The sequence below is a fragment of the Balaenoptera physalus genome, assembly GCF_965194825.1.
Source record: "Balaenoptera physalus genome assembly, chromosome: 3".
Taxonomy (NCBI): Eukaryota; Metazoa; Chordata; class Mammalia; order Artiodactyla; family Balaenopteridae; genus Balaenoptera; species Balaenoptera physalus.
This window is the reverse complement of record NC_138890.1, coordinates 99859979-99887756: the sequence shown is the minus strand read 5'-3', so window position 1 is coordinate 99887756 and position 27778 is coordinate 99859979. Positions and strand designations below refer to the sequence as shown.

At 38.9% G+C, this 27778-nt stretch overlaps 1 protein-coding gene across 1 annotated transcript in view; it reads right to left on the bottom strand.

Annotated features, from left to right (window-relative positions):
• Window positions 1-862: 862 nt before the first annotated feature.
• Window positions 863-27778, bottom strand: part of PCSK1 (proprotein convertase subtilisin/kexin type 1) — a 50011-nt gene continuing 23095 nt past the window's right edge. Inside the window, exons 9-14 of the mRNA XM_082458099.1 lie at window positions 25278-25378; window positions 17419-17652; window positions 14364-14521; window positions 12849-12982; window positions 11139-11300; window positions 863-9471 (exon numbers count right to left, since the gene is read on the bottom strand). Coding sequence (XP_082314225.1) covers window positions 9094-9471; window positions 11139-11300; window positions 12849-12982; window positions 14364-14521; window positions 17419-17652; window positions 25278-25378 — 1167 coding nt within the window. The 3' untranslated portion in view covers window positions 863-9093. The remainder of the gene's footprint in view (window positions 9472-11138; window positions 11301-12848; window positions 12983-14363; window positions 14522-17418; window positions 17653-25277; window positions 25379-27778) is intronic.

The following is a 27778-nucleotide window of genomic DNA, read 5'->3' as shown; positions in this document are numbered from 1 at the left end:
GGAGAAAGCTCTGGGAGAGCTTTCACCATTTGATATTATGTGGAGCCAGGAGGTCTTTGGTGGACCAATGTCCTAAACTCGGCTCTCCCACCTCAGAGGCTCAGGCCTGACACCCAGCCGGAGCACCAAGACCCCATCAGCTGCACGGATTTTGGGAGGTCTGAGGTCTTCTGCCAGTGTTCAGTATGTGTTCTGTAGGAGTTGTTCCACGTGTAGATGTATTTCTGATGTATTTGTGGGGAGGAAGGTCATCTCCACTTCTAACCCCTCCACCATCTTGAAGGTCTCTACAACAGTCCACTTCTATGTGGTTTGTACCCTGAAGTTTCCTCCTTCTGTAGTTCAGGAACTTTCTGGTTCAGTCTGTTGACCGATCATAAGATGCCCAAGTGAGAACTTTACAAAGCCCCTGTTCTTAAAAGCCTGGCTGGAGTCTCCAAGGTGTCCTGTGTTTTCCTTGACATTTGAAGCCACCATTTTCAGAAACAGGGCACATTTCTCAGTATAATTGCTTTACAATGGTGTGTTAGTTTCTGCTTTATAACAAATTGAATCAGCTATGTATATACCTATATCCTCATATCGTAAGGAAGGAATTTTTAAATTAATCTCTGAAGGGCAAATAGAAAAGAATTAACTAGAAAATAAATTGAGAAAGAGCATTTCTGGCAGAATAGCACGTAGTCATGACTAACTCAGGGCATTGCAGTAAAAGAAAGAAGGCCAGTGTGCTACACCCAGAGAGCAAGTAAGGCAGTAGTTTGCATGAAGCTATAGAGACAGGTTAGGGCCAGATTTTTCAGAGCTTCAGAACCAGGTTAAGCATTTTGGTCTTATCCTAAATCCAGTAGGGTTTAAAGAAGAGAGTGATGTGGTAAGATATACAATTCAGAAAAATCACAGTATGAAAGGACATGAGGGAGAACTCTGTTGAAAGAAGATGGCAGTGTGGGCCAGGATAGTGGGTAAAGGATGGAGAAAAGTGGGTAGATTTGAAAGATACCTGTGGTATAGACTTCATAGACTTGTTGACTTAGATCAGGGAGATGAGCAGGAGGCCAGTCCAGATTTTATGGGACCTGAAGCTTATGGAACTGTGCAGCTCCTCCAGAAATTGATTTCCTGTATAGAGGAAGGTCCAAAGATGGCTGGCAAAGGCCCAGAGACATTGCATGCAGAACACAATGAGGTCTGGACGAGGAAGAGGAGGGGCTTCCTTTTCTGCATCTCTCTTTATTGAGGGGCAACACTTTCCCCAGAATCCTTCACAGCATTTCTCTCAAGTGTAGGAGGTTGGATAGAAAAATAGACGATCCCTTCCAATTCTGAGACTCTCTGATTGTGGTGGGCAGAAAACAATTTAGGCAAGTGCACTATCATCTGTGAGCCAAGAAGGCAACCCACACCCATGCTCTAGTAACAAAACGCAATTATCGTCCAACAAGATACTTTTGAAATAATAATTTATGCTTGGACAACAGAGATAAACTGAGCTGTACTCAGCAAATTGGGACGATGGCCACTCTATCTATTATGGACATGAGTGACTGGGTAGGTTCCCTCTTTTTTCTCACATCTCACTTGTCTCCCCTCATGAAGATGAGTGCCAGCTCTCCCCAGGGATCACTGTGGATGGGCTCTGACTCATCTCCTCATTGATAACAGTTGGCACACGTTTTCTGTCAGCTGATGGGTGCTGTAGCACTTTGTACTGAGGCAAGGAGAAGGCATGAGCTGTACGGTCTCAGAAAGAATCAGGCATGTGGTGATTGTAAGCCTTACCTCTGATAGAACCCAGAATCACGCTGGGAAAGTATTAACTGGAGATAGTTTGCTGGAAGATCATGTCTCCCCAAGTGAGCTGAGAGAACACTGGTCCTGGAAGATGGTCCAGGAAAAAGGGATTCTGTCTAGAGAAGTACATCTGCCTCTTGAAGAGTTAGAATGCACAGCATTGTATTGAGAGGACTTCTGAGAACTCCTACAATAAGGGAATACAAAAAACTCAGTTTTTCATTCACTGTTTCACAACTGTACATGACCAGGGAATCCCTTTTTAACACACACACACACACACACACACACACACACACACACAACACGTCACTGATTAATATGCTGAAGAATACACTTTTGGGGAAAAAAGATACATCAGCATCAAGGCAGGAAGGGCAAATAAAATGGCCCAACGTAGTAGAAAACTCCTAGAGATCATGCCCAGACTAATAACATCCATTTTCAATATGTTTTGGCAGCCCTTGGGCTGGACTACACATAAATTCATGTGGAGTTGATTCTTGATCCAAAGGATGCCTGAGTTATTGGATTGGACTGTTGCTCTCTTAAGAGAAGAGCTTTGGTTCATTTCAAGATCGGTCATAGAGTGATTACTGATAAAGACAACTGCCTCTCCCAGTTTTAAATTTATTGAGATTTGAAAATTTGAAGTAAAGAAGCAGTATAAAATCTATCTAGTTGTTTCTGGAAGCATAAGATTGTCTATTAAGGCATCAGTTTGAAAGTTGGAAGTACAACTGAAAAGTCAAACAGGATGGCATAGTGAAAAGATGGGGTCAGATAGACCAGTTTTAAAATTTTGGCTTAGCTGTGTGACCTTGGGTCAGTGACTTAACCTCTCTGAATCTCATTTTCAATATCTGTAAAAACATTTCCCTTGTAGCATAATGCAAGCATTAGAAATAGTACATCCATTCTTGTGAATTATTAACTCATCATTGTGAAAATATAGAACCTATGTGCTTATCATGTAATAAATGTTCACTTAAAGCTATTTCTATTAATTCTAATAGAAAAGAACTAAGACACATACTATTCATTTGATTCCCATACTATAAATATTTTCTCAAATCTATGTCACCTTTTTGTCTTGCTAATATAAGGCATAGCCTGGGGTCTGGAATTACTGCCAGGTTAAAATCTCAACTCTACTACTTGTTATCTATGTGACCTTGAAAAAACCACAGTACCTCTCTCTGCCTCAATTCTCTAATCTACAAATTAAGGACACTCATATTATCTATCTCCTATTTCTTTTACAATTTTTGTGAGAATTCAACTAAACAATGCAACGTGCTGCAGATATAGTTAAGGACTCATTGTTTTTCATTGTTGTTAGTATCAGCATTTCTCAATGCTTTATATAATGTTTGAATTTGAAAACTCTGACTCATTGCACACAGAAAAAGTGATTGGACATAAGACAAAATGTAGCAAATGATTTCTTTATTTCTTCATCTCCTTCCTCTTCACATGTCACCTGTGGCTTTCCTTGGCCTTGGGTAACTGCTGTCTGAGTCTTAACTGTCACTTTGACACTCACTTCTCATTGCAGTCCAATCTTCATTGGCTACAATTAAATGGTTTCCAATATTGCCTTAGGAGAAGAAGGTTCCCATTGGAATGACAATTTCCAAGGCAACATCACCTTGGCCAGTAATAATTTACAGTATTTCCATCTTCTTCATTGATGCTAATTTTTTCTCCTTTCTTGAATTTGTAGGTAAGAGCTGCAAATTCAAATCTATTTGGCTTTAATGTCCATTTTCTTTTCACAGCACCACAGTAATAATAAGAGTAACAGTCTCACTAATTATAAAAACTAAAATTTATTGAATATTTATTAGGTCAAGAACCATACTAAATTATTTATCTCCATTATCTTATTTAATTCTAACAGTGAACCTATGAGCAGTAGACTTCATTGTCATACATGAAGAAACAAGACCCAGAGAGGTGAAGTAACCTTCTCAAGGGCACACAGCTGGGACATGGTAGAGCCAGAATTCAAATTCACTTGTGCCTGACTCAAGAACCTATACCTTTAGCCACTTTGTGTTGCTGTTGCATTTTCAGACTTTTCTTGCCCTTTAATAATGATGATGCAAGAAGTAACTCTAAAGGATTTAAGGCAGAACCAGATATAGAGGCTACTCTCCTCACATCAAAGCAGCATCTAGATTTATAAATCATCTGCTGTTAGGGCTACTAGGGACAGGGATAAAGGAACTGACGATGGAAGGGAATAGTCATGACAGCCCTGCAGGAACAGACCTGAGAATGTTTCCCCCTACCTTCTCCTATGAACAAGACCCTTTTTGAGACTGTGGCCCCTTCTCCAGGTAAATATTCAGTGAAGATACCTACAATATGGGCTTCTGTGGAGGTGGAGGGTATGTGGGTGTGGATGAGAGTGAAAAGTCCTTTGTGGAGTTCCAGGCAAGTTGTCTGGAAGGAGCACATATGATAGAGGTCCCGTATAGAAAGTGATTTTTGCCTCCCTCGCAGATGCCCTGAGAATGGTAATGACCATAGTCACCTCTTTGTCCATACATTGATGATAGATTAGTGCTTACCTAATATCTACATGTAGCAATATACAAGCAACACGAATTGTACAGATGTACAAATTGCAAGCCAAAACCCAAGTGAGCAAAAGTTACTTCATTTTTTTTGTAACAGAACTTTGTTTATGTTGAAAGTTGGCTTTCTAATAAGTGGTGTCAACTTGATCTCAGCCAATCAAGTTTTCTTCCCTTACCCTGGGGTTGCTTCTGAGAGCGGCTGGTGGACCATGGAGGCATTGGATGGGGTAGGGACAGGGGAGAGAGGGGAGCATAGGTGTCTGCTCTGAGCTACCTTCTACCAATGCCACTGTCAGCTGAAACATCCATTCTAGTCTTTGGGAAGTCTTGTGCTGATCAATGTTACTCCATGCTCCTTGAGAGTTATGTGAGAGTCATTTTTGCTCTTGGCTATTACCTCCTAAATGACTACCTGTATGCAGTTGTTCATTATCTGAGGCTCTGCTTCCAGGTGGAGCTAAGCTTGGGCAGGGTCTTTGTTTATCTATTGGATCAGCATTAAAAGGTGTATGGTTTAATACTGGCTCTTTTTTTGTACTCTAGGCTCAAGAAGGCACAATTTGAAAGGGATGGTATTGGTAGTGGAATGAACAAATGGAACTTTTATTAGTTTTGTTGATATAGTAAGGCTGTGTAATCAACCACCTGAAGACTCGGTTGCTTACAACAAGCATTTATTCTCAATTCAACTTGCCAAGGTGACAAGTTCAGTTTATTTAGGCTGTACTCATCTGGACAGCTCTGGTTCATGCTGTGAGATGGCTGGGTTTTGTTCCAGAATGTGGATCTGCTCCATATACATCTGTTCTGGAAACAGGCTGAAGGGGCAATAGCTCCCAGGAACGTACTCTTCTCATAGCACTGAAGCACTGAAAAGTCAGCGCCAAGCCAAACTGCGAGCAGATTTAGGGCCCTTATTTGCACCACATTCACTAATATTTCATTGACCAAAGCAGATCAAGCTTAGCATCCATAGGCCAGGAAAGTACACTCTGTCCACTGGGGCAGAAAGAGTAGAGTGAATAATCATCATCATCATGTGTATTAGTGCTATATAGCCTTGTAAAATTATGAGGCAGTTAGGAAAACATTACTCTTCCTCCTTATGGGTTTAAATTTATATTTAAGAATTAATGTCTGTCCTTGAGTCATGTGTGTGTATTTGTGTTTGTACTCACAACCTGCACATGGTTAGTCCAATAGTTACCAAATGGGCATTCAAAAGAAAACAGAGATATATCTTCAACCCTCCTGGTGGGAAGACTTTGAAGATGGCTGGATATGGAGGAAAAAAGCCAGTTGAACAATCCTCTGGAATTCTTGAAAAATTATTTTAGTTTTACTGAGTATTTATTACTTAGGGGGAAGGAATGGGGTCTGGGGGAAAACCAACACTTCCCCCCCCCACCCCCCAGTAGGAAGAGGTCAGATTCTGAAATGGTGGGTGGAAATTCCTGGAATGAAGGTTTGAAGCAGGAGAGAAAAATGGGCCTGAGAATAGGAGATCAGAATTAGGAATTGTGGGCTTCTAATGAGGGGCCCTCTGGGAAGGAGTTAATGCTTAGTTGCTGTAATCTGGCCTATAAACAATGTCATGATTAGTGAACTGTTGCAAATGACTTCTCTCACATGCAGTCCCTGTAGTTCGGGTTTTTTGTTTTCTGTTTTTCCCTCAACACTTTAGTTAACGCTCAATCATACAACTCACACAGTGAAAGACGGGGCTATAAAGGAAAATGAAATATACCTATTTAAGCAGATTCTTAAATTACCTTCAAGAAAGCCCATTTAGGGACTTCCCTGGTGGTCTAGTGGTTGAGACTCTATGCTTCCACTGCAGGGGGCTCGGGTTCAATCCCTGGTCGGGGAACTAAGATCCCACATGCCCTGTGGTGAAGCCAAAAAATAAACAAGAAGAATAATTAATAAAAAAAGAAAGAAAGCCCGTTTAACTTCTTAATGTAAACCTTCACCTTTTCCTTTTTACAGTTCATTTGGGAAATATAATAAGTAAGAGAAGGAGGTCCTGTTTTTGTTGGAAACATAAGCTTTTTTTTTTTGACTTTGTGAGAAACCATTTATTCTTTTGATTTATAAGCATATTGTACATATTCTAGTTAATACATCAAGTATATAATGTGGGAGTTCCTTTAAAAATGCGAAGACCATACATGTTAAACTCAGCTACACATTGTATTAGGCTATTAGACAAATGTCATTTTTAATACCACAACACATATATATTACACTTTTTTTTTCACTGACAGAGGAACATGCCTTTCAAAAATATTTTATTGGATGAAACTCTCTTATTCTCAGGAAAATTTTGGTTTTTGATATAATTTATTATGCCTTTTAAAATTCTGTTTGATAAAAGCATTTGGTAAAGCATTATAAATACCTGTAAAGAAAATATAGTTTAAAATTCTGAGGGAAATATTATATAAGTTTCCTTTTCTACATTTTCACAAAAATCCACACAGGCACTAAGAAAGACTGACAAAAATATTTTATGTCTGAACAATATGTTCCAGGTTGGAAACATTCAAACATGACTTTATTTAAACATTAAAGCTTCTCTTGATTGAACCTTTGGCTACAATCCAATGGTTGGTTGGGGTTTTAACCGGGAAAAGATACTGTCAGAAGAATGAAAAAGAAAGCTTCATACAATTAGCACTAGGTTAGGAATGGGGATAGGATGAGTTTTCATTTTTTACCGTTTATTGGCCTCTCTGGGCCTTAGCTTTATTTTTTTAGTTGAAAATTGATCCAATAACTCTCTGGTACTTTTCAGCTTTATTTAATACTTTTTGATGTGCAGAAATTTTCAAAATTCTATCTAACACTATGTATCAAACAACATGTGATACTTCCAAGGACAGAGTGATACTGCAATTCTTTCAGGAGAACATCCTAGATGCATCATGGGTATTGCTCTGGAAATACCCTCATTCTGCACAAATTCAAATGGTAGAATTGGGGGTGAAAGTTTGTCTTACCAAACACACTTTAAAGCAAGTGATAGACTCTAGGGTTCTTTTCCTGATCTAGTTCAATGTAGTTCTCTTCCTGGTCCAGTGCATGTGTGGCCTTATGAAGTTCAGACTTCATGGAAGAATTGCAAACAGCAAACTCAGTGGGAGAATGCCAGTATTGTAGGTGACTGGAACCTTTGTGAGCATATAGGGAGTGGAAAGTGAGGGGATTGGCAGTTAATGAATTAGTATAAATGAGCATCTGGGTAAGGTGAGATTAAACATATAAGTCAAACAAGATTTCAGAGGTATTTTCAGGGGTCTCAAATACCATTTTTTTTTTTTTTTGGCTATAAATTAGATCATGACAGATTCTCATAATTATTGATTATCATACAGGTCCTACCTGAAAGAAGTTGGGGATATTTTTTTCCTAATGCATTTACACTTTGTACATGTTCATTAGTGCAGGAAAGGGTAAAATCAAATGCCTATTGAATGCTGACCGGTAAGGTGCCTGTGATAAGCAGCACCAACTGTTGCGATGAGGGAAGATGGGTCTGAGAAGTAGGTTTTATGTGAAATCTCATATTTTCAATAATCACTCACATATTTAAAACATTTAACATGCCAAACAAAATCTAGCCTTTGGGCTGCCAGCTTGTGTCCTCTGAGTTGAAGCTTGGAGACAATTTGGTGAGAATTTGGATACTATCATCTATAAGACTGGAGAAGGGCCTTTAGTGTCAAGGAATGAACGCTCAGTTTCAAAGATCCAGAAAAATCTGCTCTAATGAACATAATTTAAAAAACAAATGAAACCTCCCATTGGCTCTCCTTATTATGAATATTTTCCTGTTATTGGTTTTCCATGTTATGAGTGGTTTCCTATTAAAAAAATTATGATTAGGAATTTGCCAAGTCCCAAGTATAAGTTTGTTCTAAGAAAGTGGTATCAGTAGCTCTCTCAGTATTTAGTTGGTGGCTGAGAAAGGAGAAGGTAATGAGGAAGAGAGGAAGGCCAGAGCTCACAGCATGAGTCACAGTCACCTTTAGATCCATGGAGCCCTCTCCATGGCACACCAAGCAAAGAAAAATGCTCTAAAACCGCTCAAACCAGAAAATGCAGGGTTTGAGGCCTGCTTCTGGATCTAAATAACCCAGCCTTTCCCCAGAATGATCTAATGGCCACTTCCTGAACGAGCAGTACTTTGGAGTAGAAAGACCCAGGGTGTGAGTCTGATTGTGAACTCCTTCATTAGAGACTTTCCAAACCCTTCTTTAGCATTACAATTTGAATCACCACATGGCAAAGACAGAGGACAAGCTGTTAAGAATAGTCTTACTTCCTCTCATTTTTTGCAGATTACTTTTTCAAATTACCTGTTGCCCAGATTATGCTTTTTCTTTTCAGACATGAAATGGGAGGCCTGAGGAGGCATTCTCATGTGGTATGAGGACCACGTGTGAACCGTGGCTCCAGAAAGAACAAAAGATTTGACTTGTGCAGGCAGGGAAGATGTGTTTTGAAAGAGCTATAATCAATTCAGGAAGTTGGATTTACTGCTTGAGCTCATAGCTTTCAACTATCCAGGCTGGGGAGAAAAAGAAAAAGTACCGCAAAGGATATTACAAGCAGAAGAATCAATGACAAAACAACCACTTCAGACACAGGCAATATCTAACGGGAAGGAAGAAGCATGACTATTTCCAACTTAGGACCACCACTCATTTTAATTTTCCTTCCTCAGAATGTCCACCAGAGCTTGCAGCAGCCGGTCATCCCTGTGCTTGTAAGGCTTCGTGTTATAGAAAACATCAACGTAGTCATTATACAGACTATCCTCAGAGTCTTTAAGCTGGGAAGGTTTGTTCAGCCTTTCCAGGGCTTCATAGAAATTTTCGTAAGGGATGTTGAGCTTTGCACTTGGAGACTTCTTTGGTGATTGCTTTGGGGGTGGGTTTTTGCTGAAAGCGCTTTGTAGGAGTTGTAGCATGGCCTCAGAAGGGGCTCCCTCTGCCAGCTCATCCCTTCTGCCCCCCACGCCGCTGCTGCTGGGGCTTTTGGATGCCAGAGGGTTCTCATTCAGGTTCTCTTGTGTGGGCTGCTCCTGAAACACAGAAAGCCACCGGCAAAGGGGAGAAGGCTCATTATTTAGGAGCAGGCAAGGCAGCTGCAGCACACGCCCACTGCCTGCCCCTCGAGAGGCAGTCTGGGGAGCCGAGAGAACACAAGGCTTGGATTCGCACTAACTCGGAGTTCAATCCTCATTTTCTCATTTACTGAGGCACCTTTGGCACCTTTTTAATCTCCGTGAACTTCTCCTGTAAAATGGCAATTAGAATCCCTCCATTTCTGGTGGTTTTGAAGACTGAACGAGATGATGTATGTAAGCGCTCATACCTATCGGTCTCCTTCACTTGTCAGCCTGCTGCAGTAGAATTCATGTTAGGGAATTTAACAATATTGGATTCATTAATTTTAATGTCTGAATTCTGGATGAAAAAATAAATTTTAAAAGATAGTAGGGTTTCATCCTATGGAAAAGAAGCAGTTTAGCACTCCCACTCCCTTTCCTCCCACCCATGTTTTGGGAAGGAGCTGATAATAAAATAGGTAGTAACTCGTACAGAGGCACCAACAGTGCTGTCGTGTGGGAATAGCTTTCTAGAGGCCTCTGGCTCTGTCAGGAGCTGCCCTTTCAGCCTCTGAGTTGTCAGAAGGGACCTGGGAAGAGACTGGGGTGGTGGGCGGGGAAGGGGGGAACTGGAGAAATCAGAGAAGCGGCTCTTTGTCAACTGTTGTGGAAGCATTTCAGTATTTTAACAGCCAAAGGGTCCTGTTAATACCCTTTAAGGAATCTTGGAGGAAGAAATACCCACAAGGTCCACCTGCCTCCAGAATTGGGAAGAGCAGGCCTCCAAGGTGGAGTCCCAGAGGAAAGCTATTCTGCAGAATATAAATGGGGCCATAATATGAGCTGAGGCCTTCTCACAGCTAGTTTATAAATTTCTTGAATAAATAATGTCTTTGTACCTTCCAAAACACCCATCACAGAGCCAGACCTATTCAGGGAAGGACATTCTGGAAATTATGATAACCTACCTACTACATCTGAGGCACTGTGCTAGAGGCCTGGGGGATACAGAGATAAAGAAAATGTGCTTTCTGCCCACCGTCTGATAAGGGAGAAGCCAGCAGCCTCAGTAGGCTGAGACCTAGGAATGTAACTGACTGACTTTAGCTTTCCTTGGCAATTTTCTGAGAGAAAATGTGATTCTATAGCTCCCCTTGGAGTTGCCAAGAAGTGTCAGTTAAGGAATTAGTAAAGAGAAGCCTGCATGATTTGGTCATTTGAGCCTTGGTCTTCTTTCTGTAAAATGGACATATTGAGGTCTATCCTCTCTAGGTTACAAGGATTATAAGTTAAATGAGACAATGTGAAAAATGCTTACAAACTAGGTGCAATACAAATGTTAGCTATATGTGATCATACAAAAAGACAGCTCTCTTTAAAATTTGATATTGTTATAAGTGGAGAAAATTCATGTTAGAGAACTGAATAATTTTGAATTCATTAATTTTAATTACTAACTTTTGGATAAAAGAATAAATGAAACAATTTCCTGTGGAAAATAAACAGTTTACTCCTACTCCCTTTCCTCCCAACCCATGTTTGATTCGCTTCCTGCCTAAAAGTTAGGGGCAGCTTCACCTACTACATTGTCTACTACAGTTCACAAAAGAACATGCCAGTAAGAACAGAGCCACACAGACCTCCCCCGAGTCCACCATCTTCTCCACCCCTCTTCGGTCATTCTGAACGGTGTTGTAGGACGTGTACACTCGGGGCTGTTTCATGTGTTCTGGTTGAGAAGAGGTCCCATGCAGAATTAGCTTCCAGTTCACGATTCTTCCTTCATTTTGCATTCTTCCAGACTAATGAATAAGCATACATAATTTTAGTGTATGTCCTGAGCAATATAAACTCCTTCAAAATAGCTAAATTTTATAGTTTAATTTTAAAATTCTGTGCATTTCATGTGTAGAGCTCTGGGTACAAAGACATAAATCACTGGACTCACTCTTGCTATGAAAATAGATAGTTGACAGGTTCAAAGATTTAAAAACTGATTAATTGCCTTCAATTAAAAAAGGAGAACTCTCTACGTGAACCTTCTTTTCTATATTGGGTGTGTCCTTGAAAAGTTGACTGTATCTTATATAATGAGAATTATATTTATCAATTATCAACTTGTAGAAACATTCCATTGGGAAAAAAAAATGTCTGCAGAGTAATCTAAATAGCCTTCAGCATTAATCAGTCCTTAAGAACTGTATACTTATGGGAAGAGTAATAATTTTCACAGGCCTAACAATTATGTTAAAAATAATGCTGAAATCTAAAATATCTTTTAAAAAAATCTAAAATATCTTTAAAAAACATCTAAAATTGTAGAGTCAGATTTTGCAGACTTGGTATAAAATAGTCCCATCTTGGTAAACAGATTTTCTTAGTTTCCTTATGGTGAAACTGAGTTAAAGAATGGAGGCCAAGGTTAGGAACAGGACCATAAACTAAGAATGTTTTCTTGTTCTCCCTATGAGAGCAGAAATTTTTACAACTTCCATTGCTAAATCACAATTTTAGCAGTCTTTAGGTGAAAGCTATTCTCAGAGAAAAAAAAGTAACAATGACTGTAGAATTTTTATTAATTTAATTAACATCTCCAGGAATGTAAAATCATTTATTTTTAAAAAGTTATCTAGACATTGAATCTGGTGCTACTGGTACTTATAACACTGCTATCTCAGAATAACTTGGACCCGAAAAACCATTCATTTATATGCTCACCTATAGAAAATGCTGGCGAAATGATAAAAAAATAAATAATTCAACTGTATTTGGCTTTTTGCTCAGACACTTTATTTTTGGGACTGTGTGTTACAATTATAGATGAAAATCAGAGTGTTAGCAAGCAGAAAGAAAACTGAGAAATGCTTTTGTTTCATAACTGAAACAAAAACAAAAAAGTCATATTAAATAAGATATGTTATCTAACAAGTAAGCTACTTTTAAATAGCCACTGCAGTAAATATTGGTAAGAGTTCTGTCATATGACCCCAGCAGAGTGTCATAGCAAAGTTGGTGTAGCATTTAACTATGGTTGTGAATACAGCTGATTCTGGTGGCTGAGTAGGTCATGTGGCTGGCTGTGTTCATGGGTATACTTGGATTTGCCCCACAGTCTGCCACATTGTGTATCAAAATATCTTTTCTGCCTTCTTATATGGCTGGTGCCTGATTTTTTAAAACTTATTTTCTATATAGCCAAGTGGGCAAAGCTTGAAACACTAAACTTTCTCCTTACCTCTATAAGGAGTGATCAAATTTCCTTTGGGTCCTTTCTTATGCACTAACTTTAGAAGTGCTTCAGAGTATTTAAAAGTGAGCTTGTGGTTCTGTATCCTTTCATTCATACTTACAATGTCTGTAATTCCCAAAGTCCAAGTGCCTATGGGATTCTCTCCCCATGTGTGAACAGACATGAAGTCCCAATTCTTAAAGCCATTAGGAGATGTATCCCGCTCTCTTTCAGCCAACAGTACGGTGCTGGTTCCTGTTTTCATGCAAGAATCACGAATTAACAAGTGTCCTAACAGATCTGATAGTAAGACACACTTTAGCATTTGATAACTGAAAATGGAAGCCGGGAAAAACTAGCCCTCTTAATTTTCTCTTTGAGTATAATACCAGGATGGAGACATTCTCAGGAAATAAAAAAGTTTTTATTCACAGTACTTAGTGCATTGCCTGACATATAATAAGTTGTCAATAAATATTGTAGAAAAATAAATAATGGATGAATATATTGAGTAAGGTTTATCTGAATAAGGAGAACTCAGAGAACTATGTTTATGAACTACATTAAAGAAGAGCATCAAAGACCTAACATACATATTAATGGAACTATCATTTTGAAATTTAAGAGGAATTTTTGAAAATTTAATAGGTGCCTGAGTCTATAATGTAACATAGACATAATAAAATAAAGCCATATATAATTTAATCTCTTGTCATATACAATCTACTAGTAAGAGTGGTTTACTAGTAAGAGTAGTTACTCTAAATTTTCAAATCCAAGTTCTCTATAGATCAATAAATAATATTTTTAAGAGAAAGTGTCAAATGAACTATAGGGCCATTAATGAAAAAGCATTCTGCCAATATTTCAGGCCAATTCCAAGGTATTAAGGAAGCATAATTCCAGAATTAACAGAACTTACTCCAAACCTCTAGGAAGTTCATATCCTGGAAGGGCATTATAGAGATAGTTCATCTTTCTCATACATCACTTATGGGAATTAAATTTAGTCAGTTGAATCCTACTAAAACATGAAAAAGGATTAGGACAGCTTCTCCTGGTTGGATCGTGGTTTATGTTTCACAAGCTCTTTACCATCTACGATCTTGTCTGACTTAGTAACCTTTCAGGAAAGGACAAGTGTCCGTATATCGTATCATATGCCTTAATCATATAATTGTGGAAAATTTGTTAGTCTCCTCACTCTCTTTCATGGATCAGAATTCTCAGTTTTTCCACTTAATTCCTTGGATGAGACTGATGTATCTGTCAGCTTAATTATTAGAGTAACTTTCACTAATGTGTTACCTGAGAGAAATGAATGATAGATCAGTGACCTGGGATAATGAGCACAGTTTGAAAATGCATAACTCAGAAGGATTTATTAATTGGTATTATTTGAATAGGCCTCACTCTTTGCTTATCTAAGGATCAGTTTGAATGAGGAGAGCAGAGGTCTGATGCAAAAAAAAAAAAAACCAAACAAACATATTTTTTAAGACTTGGAAGTATCTATGGGAAGACTTAGGTCTATATATAAACACAAATCAATCATTGATTTGAAATCATTTAATTTATACTGAAAAACTTAAACACATAATTTAGAAGAAATTGATTTTTTTTTTTTGAAATTTACCAGCAGCAGAAGTGAGGGTGACATGAAGGTCTCCTCTGCGGGAATATTCAATTGTTGCTTCAAATTGCACATGTTCCAGTGACTTGATAGCATTTTCTTGTCCTTCACAAGCTCTTGTTGGAATTTCTATGATAACTTCTCCATTAGCTTTCAGGGCTCTAAATACATTAAAGAATCATCACTGAACAAAGTGTACCTCTTCTTCCTTGCATTTTATGGAAATATGTACACCACACTCTTGAGGAGATACTCAGCTAGGCTTGTTGTCTCTCTCTATTATGAGTAGAACCCAATTCAGGATTAGGTATAAAGTAATTTTAATGCACAAGAAAATGATAAGGTTTTCTGGAAATAGAAAAAAACAATTCTACAATTTATATGGAATCACAAAAGACTATAAATAGCCAAATCAACCCCAAGAAAGAAGATCAAAGCTGGAGGAATCACACTTCCTAATTTCAAAATATAATACAAAGCTACAGCAATCAAAACAGTATGGTACTGAAGAAAAAATTAAAAAAACAGTAATTCAAAAAGATACATGCACCCCAGTGTTCATAGTACCATTATTTACAATTGCCAAGATATGGAAGCAGCTTAAGTGTCCATCAACATATAAATGGATAAAGATGATGTGATACACACACACACACATACGATGGAATACTAACCAGCCATAAAAAAAAATATGAAATTTTGCCATTTGCAACAACATGGCTGGACTTGGTGAGTACTATGCTAAGTGAAATAAGTCAGAGAAAGACAAATACTGTATGCTATCACTTATATGTGGAATCTAAAATACACAACAAACTAGTAAATATAACAAAAAAGAAACAGACTCACAGATATAGAGAACAAACTAGTGGTTGCCAGTGTGGAGAGGGAAGTGGAGGGGCAATACAGGGGTAGAGGATTGAGAGGTATAAACTCTTAGGTATAAAATAAGCTATAAGGGTATATTGTACAACACAGGGAATATAACCAATATTTTATAATAATTATAAATGGAGTATAAACTTTAAAAATTGTAAATCACTATATTTTACATCTGTAACTTATATAATATTGTACATCAACTATACTTCAAAAGAAAAAAAGTATAGTACTGGCATAAAGACAGAAATACAAGCCAATAGAACAGAATAGAGATCCCAGAAATAAACCCACCCATTAGACCTGAAACTGTAAAACTCCTTGAACAAAATATAGGGAAAAAGCTTCATGACATTGGTCTTGGCAGTGATTTAATGGATATGACATTAAAAGCACAGGCAGCATACACACACAAAATAAATGAGTAGGACTACATCAAACTAAAAAGCCTCTGCACAGCAAAGGAAACAAACTGAAATGGCAACCTGCAGAATGGTAGACAATATCTGATAAAGGGTTAATCTCTAAAATATATAAGAACTCCTACAACTCAATAGCAAAAAAACCAACAACCTGATTCAAAAATGAGCTAAGGACCTAAATCAACATTTCTCCAAAGAGGACATACAAATGACCAACAGGTATGTGAAAAAAAAAAAAGTTTACCGTCATTAATCGTCAGGGAAATGCAAATCAAAACCCACATCAAAACACCTGTCAAGAGTCAGATGACTATTACTAAAAAAAAAAAAGACAAGTGTTGGTGAGCATGTGGAGAAATTGGAGCCCTTGCACAATTGGTGGGAGTGCAAAATGGTGCAGCCACTATGGAAAACAGTATGAAGTTTCCTAAAAAAAATAAAACTGCCATATGATCCAGCAGTCTCACTTCTGGATATTTATCAAAAGAATTGAAATCAGGATCTCAAAGAGATATTAGCACTCCCATGTTCATTGTAGTATTATTCACAGTAGTCAAGATGTGGAAACAACCTAGATATTCATCAACAGATGAATGGATAAAGAATATGTAATATTCCATACATACAATGGAATATTAGCTTTAAAAAAGAAGGAAATTCTGCTTTATGTGACAATATGGATACAACTTGAGGATATTGTGCTGAGTGAATAAACCAGTCACAGGTAGATAAATATTGCATGATTCTACTTATATGAGGTATCTAAAATAGTCAAATTCATAGAATCAAAGAGTGGAATGTTGGTTGCCTGAGGCTTGTGGGGGAAATGGAGAGTTCCTAATCACTGGGCATAAAGTTTAAGTTAAGCAAGATAAATAAGTTTTAGAGATCAGTAGTACATTGTACCTATAGTTAACAATTATGTATTGTACACTTAAAATTTAAGAGGGTAGATCTCATGTTAAGAGTTCTTAACACAATAAAATAAAATGGGAAAAAAGGGAACAAAATGTTAAGGAAGACACAGATACTTAAATACAATGCTATTTGCCATGGCATTGAATTCAAGCAGATTTACCTTATACCCATCAAAAAGTGGTCCAATACTGAAATATACCCTCTTAAGAAATGATTTTCTCTCCCTAATGCAGGCCCTCCAAGCCTCCCACCCTTGGGTATTTTGTGTGAGTGGGTCTTCAGTATAATTGCAGTTGCCTTGATATGAGATTCTGCTTCCGTAGCTAGATGTAGTGGGAGAGGTGTAGTCTAATTGAAAGCCATATGATAAAAGATCCTTCACAGAAGGGAAGTCATGAATCACAAAGCACTGTGGTATGAAGCGAGGTTCTTTTGGAAGTAGGTTTGGGGTAACACTGGTTGGCAAGTACTGCATTTCATCATTTCTAAGATGCGTTAGAAAAAATTGTAACATCTTTGAATTTGGAATGAATATTAAAGAACTGATGGTTGGTAATAGTTTAACTGGCAATGATTTTTCTTAGTGATATATAAAACAATGGTGCACATTAACTTACTGCTATCTGGTTGGTAGGCTATGAGAGGAAAATACAAATATGTTAACATGATTTGCAAATCTTTGATCTCTGTGATTCCTCATGGACACACAGGGAACACTGACAAATGCCATCTCCATCTACTTCAGAAGGGTAGGTGAGAAAAATTAGGCAGAGTGACAAACGTCATACTCAAATAGTGCCATGGGCACACATTTGTTTAAAATTCCTAGAGACACTTACCTGGGCTCAAAGTCATTGTCTTTTACAACACACTCCTTCTTCTCAGGCACACTGCTCCAGGTCCTGGGATCAGCTAAATCCACCAGAGCTTTGGCATTTAGCAACCCGAATCCAAATCGACTATTCACCATCAAGCCTGCTCCATTCTTTTTCCATCCAGGGTTATTGGCCAGTGGGTCATACTCAGAGGTCCAGACAACCAAGTGCTGCATATCTCGCCAGGTGAGATTTGGACTGGAGAGGAAGTGACCCAAAGAAATCTTTCAGGGACAAAAAGAAGTTTCCTTGCAAAAGCAAGTGCTAAAAACAATCATCTCCATCCAGAGATGATGAGGTATCTTTTGCAACTGTACTTATGTAATTTTTGTGCGTATCACTATTGGTATGTCTTTCATTCATAATTAAAAATACAGTCTTGAAAACTTCTCCTCATACCGCATAAGTTAAGATCTTAGCATGAGTAAAATTGGTTTTCAGCATTGTAGAAAGGTAGAACTTGGCCCCTGATTCCTATGTACTTACATTTAACTGGAGCAAAAATTAAAAATGACAGCACTTCCTTTGTGCCCTCCAATCTTCTGCTGTTCATTAACAGCCTTAGTATTTTCAGCATTATGAACCCACAGTTGAGCTTTTGACTTCCTTCTTAGGAAGACTCAGATTTAGACATGGGCTGGCTACCTACTCTTACATATTTTTTTATCTCTTTTCTTTATATAGCAAAAGTGTCAAGAAGTTCTTAGCTACTTGAGATCATTCTTACAAGGCACCATGCTGAATAGTGTGGGGATATTCAAGGAGGTAGTTCATGTTTTTAAGAAGTGTACAATCAAGTAAAGAAACTAAGTCTTTCAATAACTATAATATATCTGTTGAATGCTGTATTCATAGCATAATGTATTGTAGAACTTTGAAGAGAAAGAATTCTTTTGGGATGGAAAGATCTAGGAAGCCTTTTCTAGGAGGAAATATTTGAGTTGATCTTTAAAGGGTGGGTAGAATGTCAGAAAGTGGAAAGAGAGAGAACAGGGGATGAGGCAATGGGTCAAAACCTCTGACGGGGGAAGGATAGGATGTGGCCAGAGTACAGTGAACAGTCTGGTTTACTGGAGCAAGGAAGAGGTGAGCAGGAGTACTGAGCCGAATGGTGAGGACCTTGAATGCCAGGAAAAGGAGCTTATACTTTATCGTTTGGGCAAGGGGGAGCCATCGAGGGTTTTTGAGCAAGGAAATGGTATAATGAGGAGTCTTGGCAAAATTAATTTAGCAGCAATATAAAGATAAATCAGAGATGCATGGGATTGTCAGGTCTGTTATAATGAATATGAAACCTTCCCTGATCACCCTATTTAAGATTTCAATTCTCCCCAAATACTCCTGAGCTCTCTTATCTTGCTATACTTTATTTTTCTTTTATAGTGCTTATCATCTTCTAACATACTGAGCAACTCATTTGCTTTGTGTATTATTAATGTCTGTCTCCCCTGCTAGAATCAGCTGGGAGAAGGGCTGAGATTTTTATCCATCTTGTTCTCTGATGTGTACCAAGCATTCAGAAGAATGCCAGGCGCAGGGTATATATGCTGGGTAAATATCGGTTGGTTGGATGATTGAATGTGTCTAAGTGTTAACTAGCCTTAAATACAATTTTAAAACTTACTGCTATTAGTCATTAGAGTCTTTCATGATCTCAAGCTATTCCTTAGCTTTGAGACCTGCATTGTTTCTATCAAGCCAATCAAGCATTATTTACTAAATAATAAATGCCTAAGTGTTGAGTCTTCAAGGTTTCTATCTTACCACTAGGTTGTGAAACAACCATCAGGGGAATCTGGCTCAACTTGCTATCTTCTCCCCAGAGCCCATAATGGACTGGTTTAACAATCCCCTGGTGACAAGCAAGAGGCAATACACATTCCTAAACACTGAGGAGTCGGTTGCTGGCTAAAAGCCTCGTCCTCATCATAAGCATTGCAAAGGCTCTATCTGGTGGGCCTCAGGGGGAAGCTGTCCTCTCTCCACACCAGCCTGAGTGCACAGCCCGTGCATCACCATCTCTGAAGGGAGCTGCAGTCAAGGACTCAGGCCTTCCTCCCCCATCAAGCTCTTCCCATATTTACATTCCTAGGCCCTGCGCCTTCATTCCTAGGTCTCCTTATCTGAGGCCTTGGACAAAGCTCTTCTTCAGGCGCCTCAGCCAAGGCCTCCTAATGCGGGGAGGAGAAGGAACCTTGAAGATACTTCTCCCCACTCTGACTCAGTACCCAGTACTTCTCCACTCCGAGCCTTCCCCCTCACCCCACCCCACCCCAGAGTCCATAAAACTACCAGAGCCTTCTGTTGGGGCTTCCTCAACAGTGAGACAACCCCCATGTCCATGCTTTCAGCTGACCATCAGCTGGTGCACCTTTCCATGGGGGAAAATGGAATAGGGAGAGTCAGTGTTTTGTCTGGTTTTAGACTCTGGCCTTTACCATCACAGTAAGTGATGAAAGGCTTAACTCTTTCATTTTTGGTCTGTTGCTTTAAAGCTACCCTGACCCCTGGCAGTTCAATATGCTTTCTCTCTGCTCAGCTGAGCTCCTGACAAACAACACAGAGAGTGACTGATAAAGGCCTAAACCTACTGAATCAAAATATCTGAGGGTAGGGCATGATTTTGTATGTATATTTGAAAAAAACTGTCTAGGCAGTTTTATGTTATACCTAAAATAAAGTTGGAAGAAAGAATACAAGCATATAACTAATTAAGACAATTAGGGGTCAGAATAGGGAGTAATAGAAGGCACATTAAATTATATTCTACTGCCAAAGACCTGTGTGAGCTTAAGCAAACCACTTCATCTCCCTGGGCCTGAGTGGACTCATCTGTAAGATGAGTTGTTGAGTATGACAATCTTGAAAATTCCATATTATTCAGAACTCCAATCTGCCCAATATCATATATACTTCATTGTAGATCTTGTTTCCACATTGGCCATCTCACACTGAGGAATAATTAACTAGCTGAGCAGAAATGGCTTATTTTCTGAATGTGGAAACTAGTTCTGGCCCATATGGCACTTTATTGAAATTCTTGCTTCCAGTCTTTTAAAGAGAGTTTTAGGTAAAAGCCTCTTATCAAGGGGGTCTCTGGGCAACACACCAATTTCCCACTTGGACTCTCAGTGTGGGCAGGTGTGTGTGTGTGTGTGTGTGTGTGTGTGTAGGTTGGGATGAGGATATGTAGTAAGGAGTCATGGTCTTGATAATCATGATAATCAAACACAAAGCTGATTTTCTACATTAGTTAGAGAATTTGTTTTTTATTTAGTTGCAGATTTTATTGTTTTTTAATTTTCTTTTACCTATTCTTTGCAAAATATTCAGAGGCTTCATTGTCATGCAATTAGGAAAATTAAGCCTATTTTTCATTTGAGTGATTGCATTTCATAAATGAAAAGGAGCTTCTAACAATAGTGCATCTCATTCCTGACAGTCTTCCTCTGTTAATTAGCATCTCACTCCTCAATGGCATCCAGAATAATTAAATTTTTTAAAACTACATTGGGTTGCTAATCAAGGATGTGTTTATAGAAAATAAGGGCTTTGGAATTAAACACTGAAATTAAGCATTGCTTCTAATTAGAAGAGTGTAGGTAAAGTAATCTGGAGACAAAATTCTAAGGTGAAAAATCTTAAAGGCTACGTGGTTTAGCCGCTAATCACAATTAGATAAGCCTAAATGTTGAAGATTTTCTAACCTAGAGACTTTCCAACATTTCACAATCCACTGAGTCAAGGATTTCTTTGATGTGATTTATCCAAAGGTTTCATGCAACTTTGAAAGTACGTTTCCCATCCTCTAACCTTTAATGAAAACAGAAGATTGGTTCATCTGTTTGTTTAATACCGCCAAAGGTGTGAAGGGATTCAATGTTTCACTTCTTGCTCTTTATTAAAAATTATTCTGATTCTTTGCTCTCCCCTCAAAAGACAGGTTACTGTCTGCCATCTTTCTTAAGTATAATAGTACCACAGGCATTTATCCAAGGAATTCCTGTCTCTCTTAGTGTGTGTGTGTGTGTGTGTGTGTATGTGTGTGTGTATATTATTATTATATATATATATATATTTCCAGGATATGCCTATGAAGTATCCTAATGGGCCTTTTCACAGTCACAGCCCAAAGAGGTTGTAGGAAAATACAGTTGTAAGGTAACCCTTCATAGCAGCTGTTTCTCAAATTTTGGCTAAGGTAACTACCAGCATAAACATTGCCTGGAATATCAGAAACTTCTGAATCTGAGTCGCTGGCAATTGGACCCGGGAATCTGCAAACTAAATAAACATCCAAGGTGATGACTGTATGCTGGTGTTTGAGAAACACTCTTCTAGGGAAGGAAAATATTCCTCTATACATTTGATCCAGAAAGTATTCTTTGAGCCAGAAATCATTCTTTCTCCTTCCCTCTCCTCTTCCCATTCCCCAGACTCCCATATTTAATGCAGCATAGTAAGTAGTCTGCATGACAGGAGCCTTTTATTCAGAATTCATAAACATGAGTTAAGATGTTTCTTTATCAGTCTCAATCTTCTTAACTCCTCTTTCTTTGAGGGGATGGTATTTCCCCTCCCTCACAGGACTATAGGAGGCAGTGTCCTGTAGCTGCTGGTAGTACAGGCTTTGGGGTCAGACAGACCTAAGTTTGAATCTTTTGTGGGATCTTGGTTACATTTCTCAACCTCTCTAAGTCTCAGTGTCTTCCTTAGTAAAATGCAATTAATAATTTCTGTGTCACAAGACTGTTGTAAGGATTAGAGTTGGTATTGTATATAAAGAGGTTAGCACAGTGTCTGGCCATGGTAAGAGCCTGATAAATACTGAATGTTATTATTCTTGATAAATTTAGCCCAGAGTTGTTCTTCAGTCTCCATAGTTGTTCCTTGAGGAGAAGCACATGGTTAAATGATTCTTCCAATCTTGATTGTCTAGGGACTCTTCTAGAAATTCTGGCATTCAGATTTTCTGAAATAGTCATTTTGGTATAGACGGTTGAATGGAGCTAAGAAAACTGCCCATTTGAGAACAGACATCCCAGTAATCTGTATGTACTTTGGCAGGAAGTTTATAAATGTTAAGATAGATTATGGCCATCTTACTGATGATTGAATCAAAATGAAAAGAATTAAATTCTTATTACATGCACCAGGGAGATCATAGACTCTTAATGTCTCTTAAATCATGAGCAGTGTGAGAATCTGATGGAACCTACAAACCATTCCCCCCAAAATGCCAGACACGCACTCTCAAACATTTCTGCATCTAGTTTCAAAGAAGTTCATGGACCCCATGTATTTCATAACAATCCATGGAGTCCCTGCTTTATAAATAGTCCATTAGGAATTAACTGAGATTAATGAGGCTAGATCATTCTTAGATCACTTTCTCCTTATACAGAAATAGAAGGTTTGAAATTTTAGAAGTTAGAGATTACACTTTTAAAATTTAAGTTCTTAGTCAAAATAACATTACAGCTAGATGGGTGTTTCTACTATTCTGGTCACTAGACAAGGATGGGCTAGGTCTGGCTAGTTACATTTGCATGCATCTGATAGGTGTTGGGTAGGGAAGACAAGATTTTAAGGATGGTTTTCTTTTAAAAGCTCCCTGGAGCTAAAAGCTTGTTTCCTAAAATCATAAATATCATGATCTTGTTTCACTACCTGTGTGTAACTACTTGCCTTTATAGGACCTTATTTCTTTCACTCTGGTCCTCTTACCACCAACCTCAGCAATTCATGTTAGATGATCTATATATGCTGATACCTTCAGTTTCAAACTGGAGGATTTTATAAAGGGAAAAGGTTTGAAAAAAATGATCTGATCTGACCCCTCCATTCTACAGATGATAAATTGAGCCCTCTTAATTTGCCTAAGGTCACATAGCTAGTGATACGCCTAGAACTTGAAGCCAGGTGTTCCTTGCACTTTTCACTGCTTAGATTATCTTTCCTCAAATTTGGTTTGGGTCTGCTGATGCCAGTCATAGCTTGTGTCTTTAGACTTTGCCCTCTGTCCATCCCCTTCCTGTTACAACTGGACTCAGATTCTGAACATAGCTTTTCTGTTGGATTCAAGAGCTTCAGATTTCCCAGTTTCTGACTGGGCATCTGGATTTGCTCTTCCTTTATCAGTATCTTTCCAGCCCCTCCAAGTAGGTAGACTCTTGATACAAGCCTTACTAGGCCTATCTTTCTTAACCGCTGTGGCCGTTTCATAGCTGAGGTACCAGGGACTAAACCACAACTCCACAGATGGCTCCAGGGCTCCTGGAACGATGCTGGACTCTCCTCAGGAACTGCAGGGCTTTTCCAGCTATGGCCCGGGCCAAGGAGTTCTGTTCTTCTACTACTGTGAACCTCACCTCATCTACTGAACATGACATGAAGGAACTGCTTTGTCCTCTCTGTAGAGAATATGGATGTTCTTCTAAGATAACTTCCTTTTTAGGAAGGATAATAGTAATTTACAAGTTTTAACACTTCCTCTATCATGCAACCATAGCACCTGACTTAACATTTAAAGATTTCTCACCACACAACATCAGAACATTTTTTCCTCTGTATGAAGTATTAGACTATTGAATAACTATTATGAAGGGAAAAATGTTGCTAAATCTCTTTTTTGGTAACATACGCTAAAATAAATTCCAGGGGGATTTAGAACATAAATATGGTAAAGGAACCATAATAAAAGACATATAAATAAATGTGTATATAATTTGGAGTTGTAAAGATTTTTCCGAGCATAAAAAGGAAAAAAACCTTAAAGAGACTGACAAAGATAACTGTATACATATTAACTTCATTACATTAAAAATTACATGTAAATAAAATTAAAAGGTAAATGTCAAACTAACCAAGCATTAGTAACTTTTCTAACTAAGGCCATAAAACAAAATCAAGGTCATAAACAATCACAGATGATAAATGGCAAAAGAATATAAAATATTGAGCTTCATTAGTAATGAAATAAAAGCATATAGAGATGAGATGCCGTTTTCACCTATCAAAGTAGCAAACATTTTAAAAGATAATAAAACTAGGTTTGATAAGGGTTTAGGAAACTGGCACTCTCACACATATACTGCTGGTGGGAATACAAAATGGTACCGTCTTTATAGACAGTAACTTGTCAATATGTATCAAAATCATTAAAACATGCATGCCCTTTGACCCAAAAATTCCAATCGTAAGTGTTTATCTTAAGGAAATTATCAGAAATGATAACTAATATCTGTGGACAAGGGTGTTTGAGCATGAAATGGCCTTAATAAAATTTGCATTTATATAATGGTATACTACAAAAAGATAAGAGTCCTGTTTTTAATTCTCATGTCCCCTGATGTGTTATATCAGCTCTAGGGTGGGGCTTATATAATCTAAAACAAAAGGATGTTTTTTAAACTTATTATTCTTAACACTACCCACAAGAAATTATCTGGACAGAGTCTTTCTTGGTGGGAATAAACAGAAGTGAGAAGGCCTTATAGCTGAGTGGTAGGAGGACTGGAGAGGACTGAGTGGGAGGAGAGCATGAGTTTTTAAAAGTCAAGGAAGATTGCTTTAGATATGAGAAAGTGCTCTTAATATAGGTGGATTAAAACAATTACAAAATAGTGTGTGAATTAAGATTCCAATTTTGCAAGGTAAGTGTGTGTATTAAATCTACATTGAGATGTTGACAGGAAGAGAGCTTATTTTTTATTATTTTTTGTAGTTTTCCACTGTAACCATATATTCAGAAAAAAATATATGCTATGAAAAAGAAAGAGAAACAGCTTTTTACGGGTGATTAGACGCTTTCTGGGCCTTACTTTGCTTCCAGGGCCAGAGCGAAGATGCCAGCAGCCAGGGGTGCTGATGCAGAGGTGCCTGTGTGGGTCTCTGTGCAGTCGTTGTGCAGGTCAGCACTCGTCTGAGGGGCACCAGGAAAGAAAGAAACATGGGAGAACATGTGAGGAGTGTGATCCTGTCCCCGGGGGTTAACCCCACCGAGGGCTGCATCTGTTAGGATCAGGAAGCCCAGCTGATTCGATTCCCTACTTCCTCCTCTAAACTACAGGCGGATGTTTGCCATCTGCTGATATTTTAGCTCACTCTCCTCTATATGCAACTTGTCTATAATTCTGGCATCAGAGTGCCTTTTCTGGGGATGAAGTCCTCCCACTACGAATTTTTTTTCCTCTTCTGAGATTCCCAAATGAAATGCTGTCTGTAAAAAAGGGACTGTTTCAAAATCACTGTGAATCATGCTGGCCCATTAATCATCAGGTCCATTGTGTTTGGCCTGGCATATTTAGAAATTTTGCCTCATGCACAATTCCCTTTCGCCTTCAGATTGACATTTGACTGCCTCTTCAGCACGAGGAGGTAAAGCCATCCTGATTTGGGCCACTTGAACTATTTGCACAAAACGTGTTTAGTGTGTAGCTTGCACTCACTGTTGATGTAATCTGATGGCCATGAGTTAGTGTCACATTTGTACTTTGATGAACATGGCGAGTTTTTTTGAAATGAAAGTGGGCTGGACTTAGATCTGGGCTCAAATTCTAAACCTGCCACTCAGTAGATGTGTCCCATGGGCAAGTCACTTGGTTTCCCCATCTGTCAAATGAGGTTGATATTTCTTGACTCATATTCTGAGGCTGAAATGAGATCCTGTCTGCGAAAGCATGTTCACACAATGTGATTGCACATAAGGAATTACCCAGGCTAATTTTAGCTTAGTGAAGAGGTTGCTGAGATGAAGGGAAGAAACCAAAGAGACTTCCGATTAGTCTGCCTTGAGGACCACAGTGTTGTTGGTTGAACAAGTACTTGGGCCAAAGGATTGCTAACAAGACACCCACCCAGGCTCTCACACTATGATTTTTAGCTAGCGATTTCAATGTGTGGGAGGGAGGTGCAAAAAAACAGTTTGTTCTATTATCACCTCCTTTGGCTTCCCACTTGGAGTCGCTGAATATCTCAAGTTCTGGTGGCCCTGTTCCTCTGGGGGCTGCGGAAGCAAGGTTGCCCTTTTTACCTGTTGACGCAAGTAAGCCCCAGAGATGACTGTGCTGAGGAAGAGGTTTGCATAAGACAAAGGCTATGTTAGTGCAGCCGTCTCAAATAGAATCCACCAGCTGTCTCTTCTATGGCTCATTTACCTAAGGAGGGATCTTTACAAAGATGGGAATTCTTCCTCCTGCTTCACAGCAGAGTGGCTCAGATGAGGGACCGTCTATGAAGTGGTGACTCTGAAATGGACCACAGGCCATTTTTTGAAAAGCCACTCGGAACACCCACAGGGCCATCAAGAGCCAGGGGCTGTGAATGCAAGTGGGGCACATGTCTGGTAGGCTCCTTTACAGCAGGGTATAAGATATACCTGCTGTAAAGAACCCCTAGGTAGAATGTTATTATCTCTTTGAGTAATTGAAGATATGGGCATGAGAGGTAGGCCAGGGCTTCTAAGTTGAGACCGTAGTTCTACTGTCTAAACTAGAGTAGGTTGCAGAAACAGGCAGTTCCAGAAGAGTGATCCTGCATGAAGATCGTAGTTCTGACAATTTTGTTGAGATGCCATTAATATGAATTTTACACACATTCCAAAGGCTAATTATTAGGCAGGTTACCCACAATCTAATTGGATCGTGACCTGTTTTTTAATTGAGATTAAGATCTACATACTTTAGCTGGTTGGTTCTTTCTGTGTCAGGAGTTAAGTTTGAGGCTTTCAATTTTTAAATTAAAAGAAGTGCCTCGGGCTTCCCTGGTGGCACAGTTGTTAAGAATCTGCCTGCCAATGCAGGGGACACGGGTTCGAGCCCTGGTCCAGGAAAATCCCACATGCCGCGGAGCAACTAAGTTCATGTGCCACAACTAATGAGCGTGTGCTATAGAGCCCACGAGCCACAACTACTGAAGCCCGTGCGCCTAGAGCCCATGCTCTTCAACAAGGGAAGCCACCGCAATGAGAAGTTCTCGCACCGCAATGAAGAGTAGCCCCCACTCGCCGCAACTAGAGAAAGCCCGCGCGCAGCAACGAAGACCCAACGCGGCCAAAAATAAATAAGTAAAATAAATAAATAAATAAAATAAATTTATTAAAAAAGAAGTGCCTCTCTTTGTTCTCAAAGCCCCCGAATGGGCCTTCCTCATCATGCCCTTGAAGGGAAATCCAATAATTGCCCTTGGTAGTCTGACTCATGGAAGTGAAGGCACAGCCAAGCGCGCAGGCTGGAGATGTTCTCTGAGCATATAACCTTCCTAAGCTGCTTATTCGGATGCTGAGAAGTTCACCTCAGGGGAAACTTAGACTGTTATTTTCCTG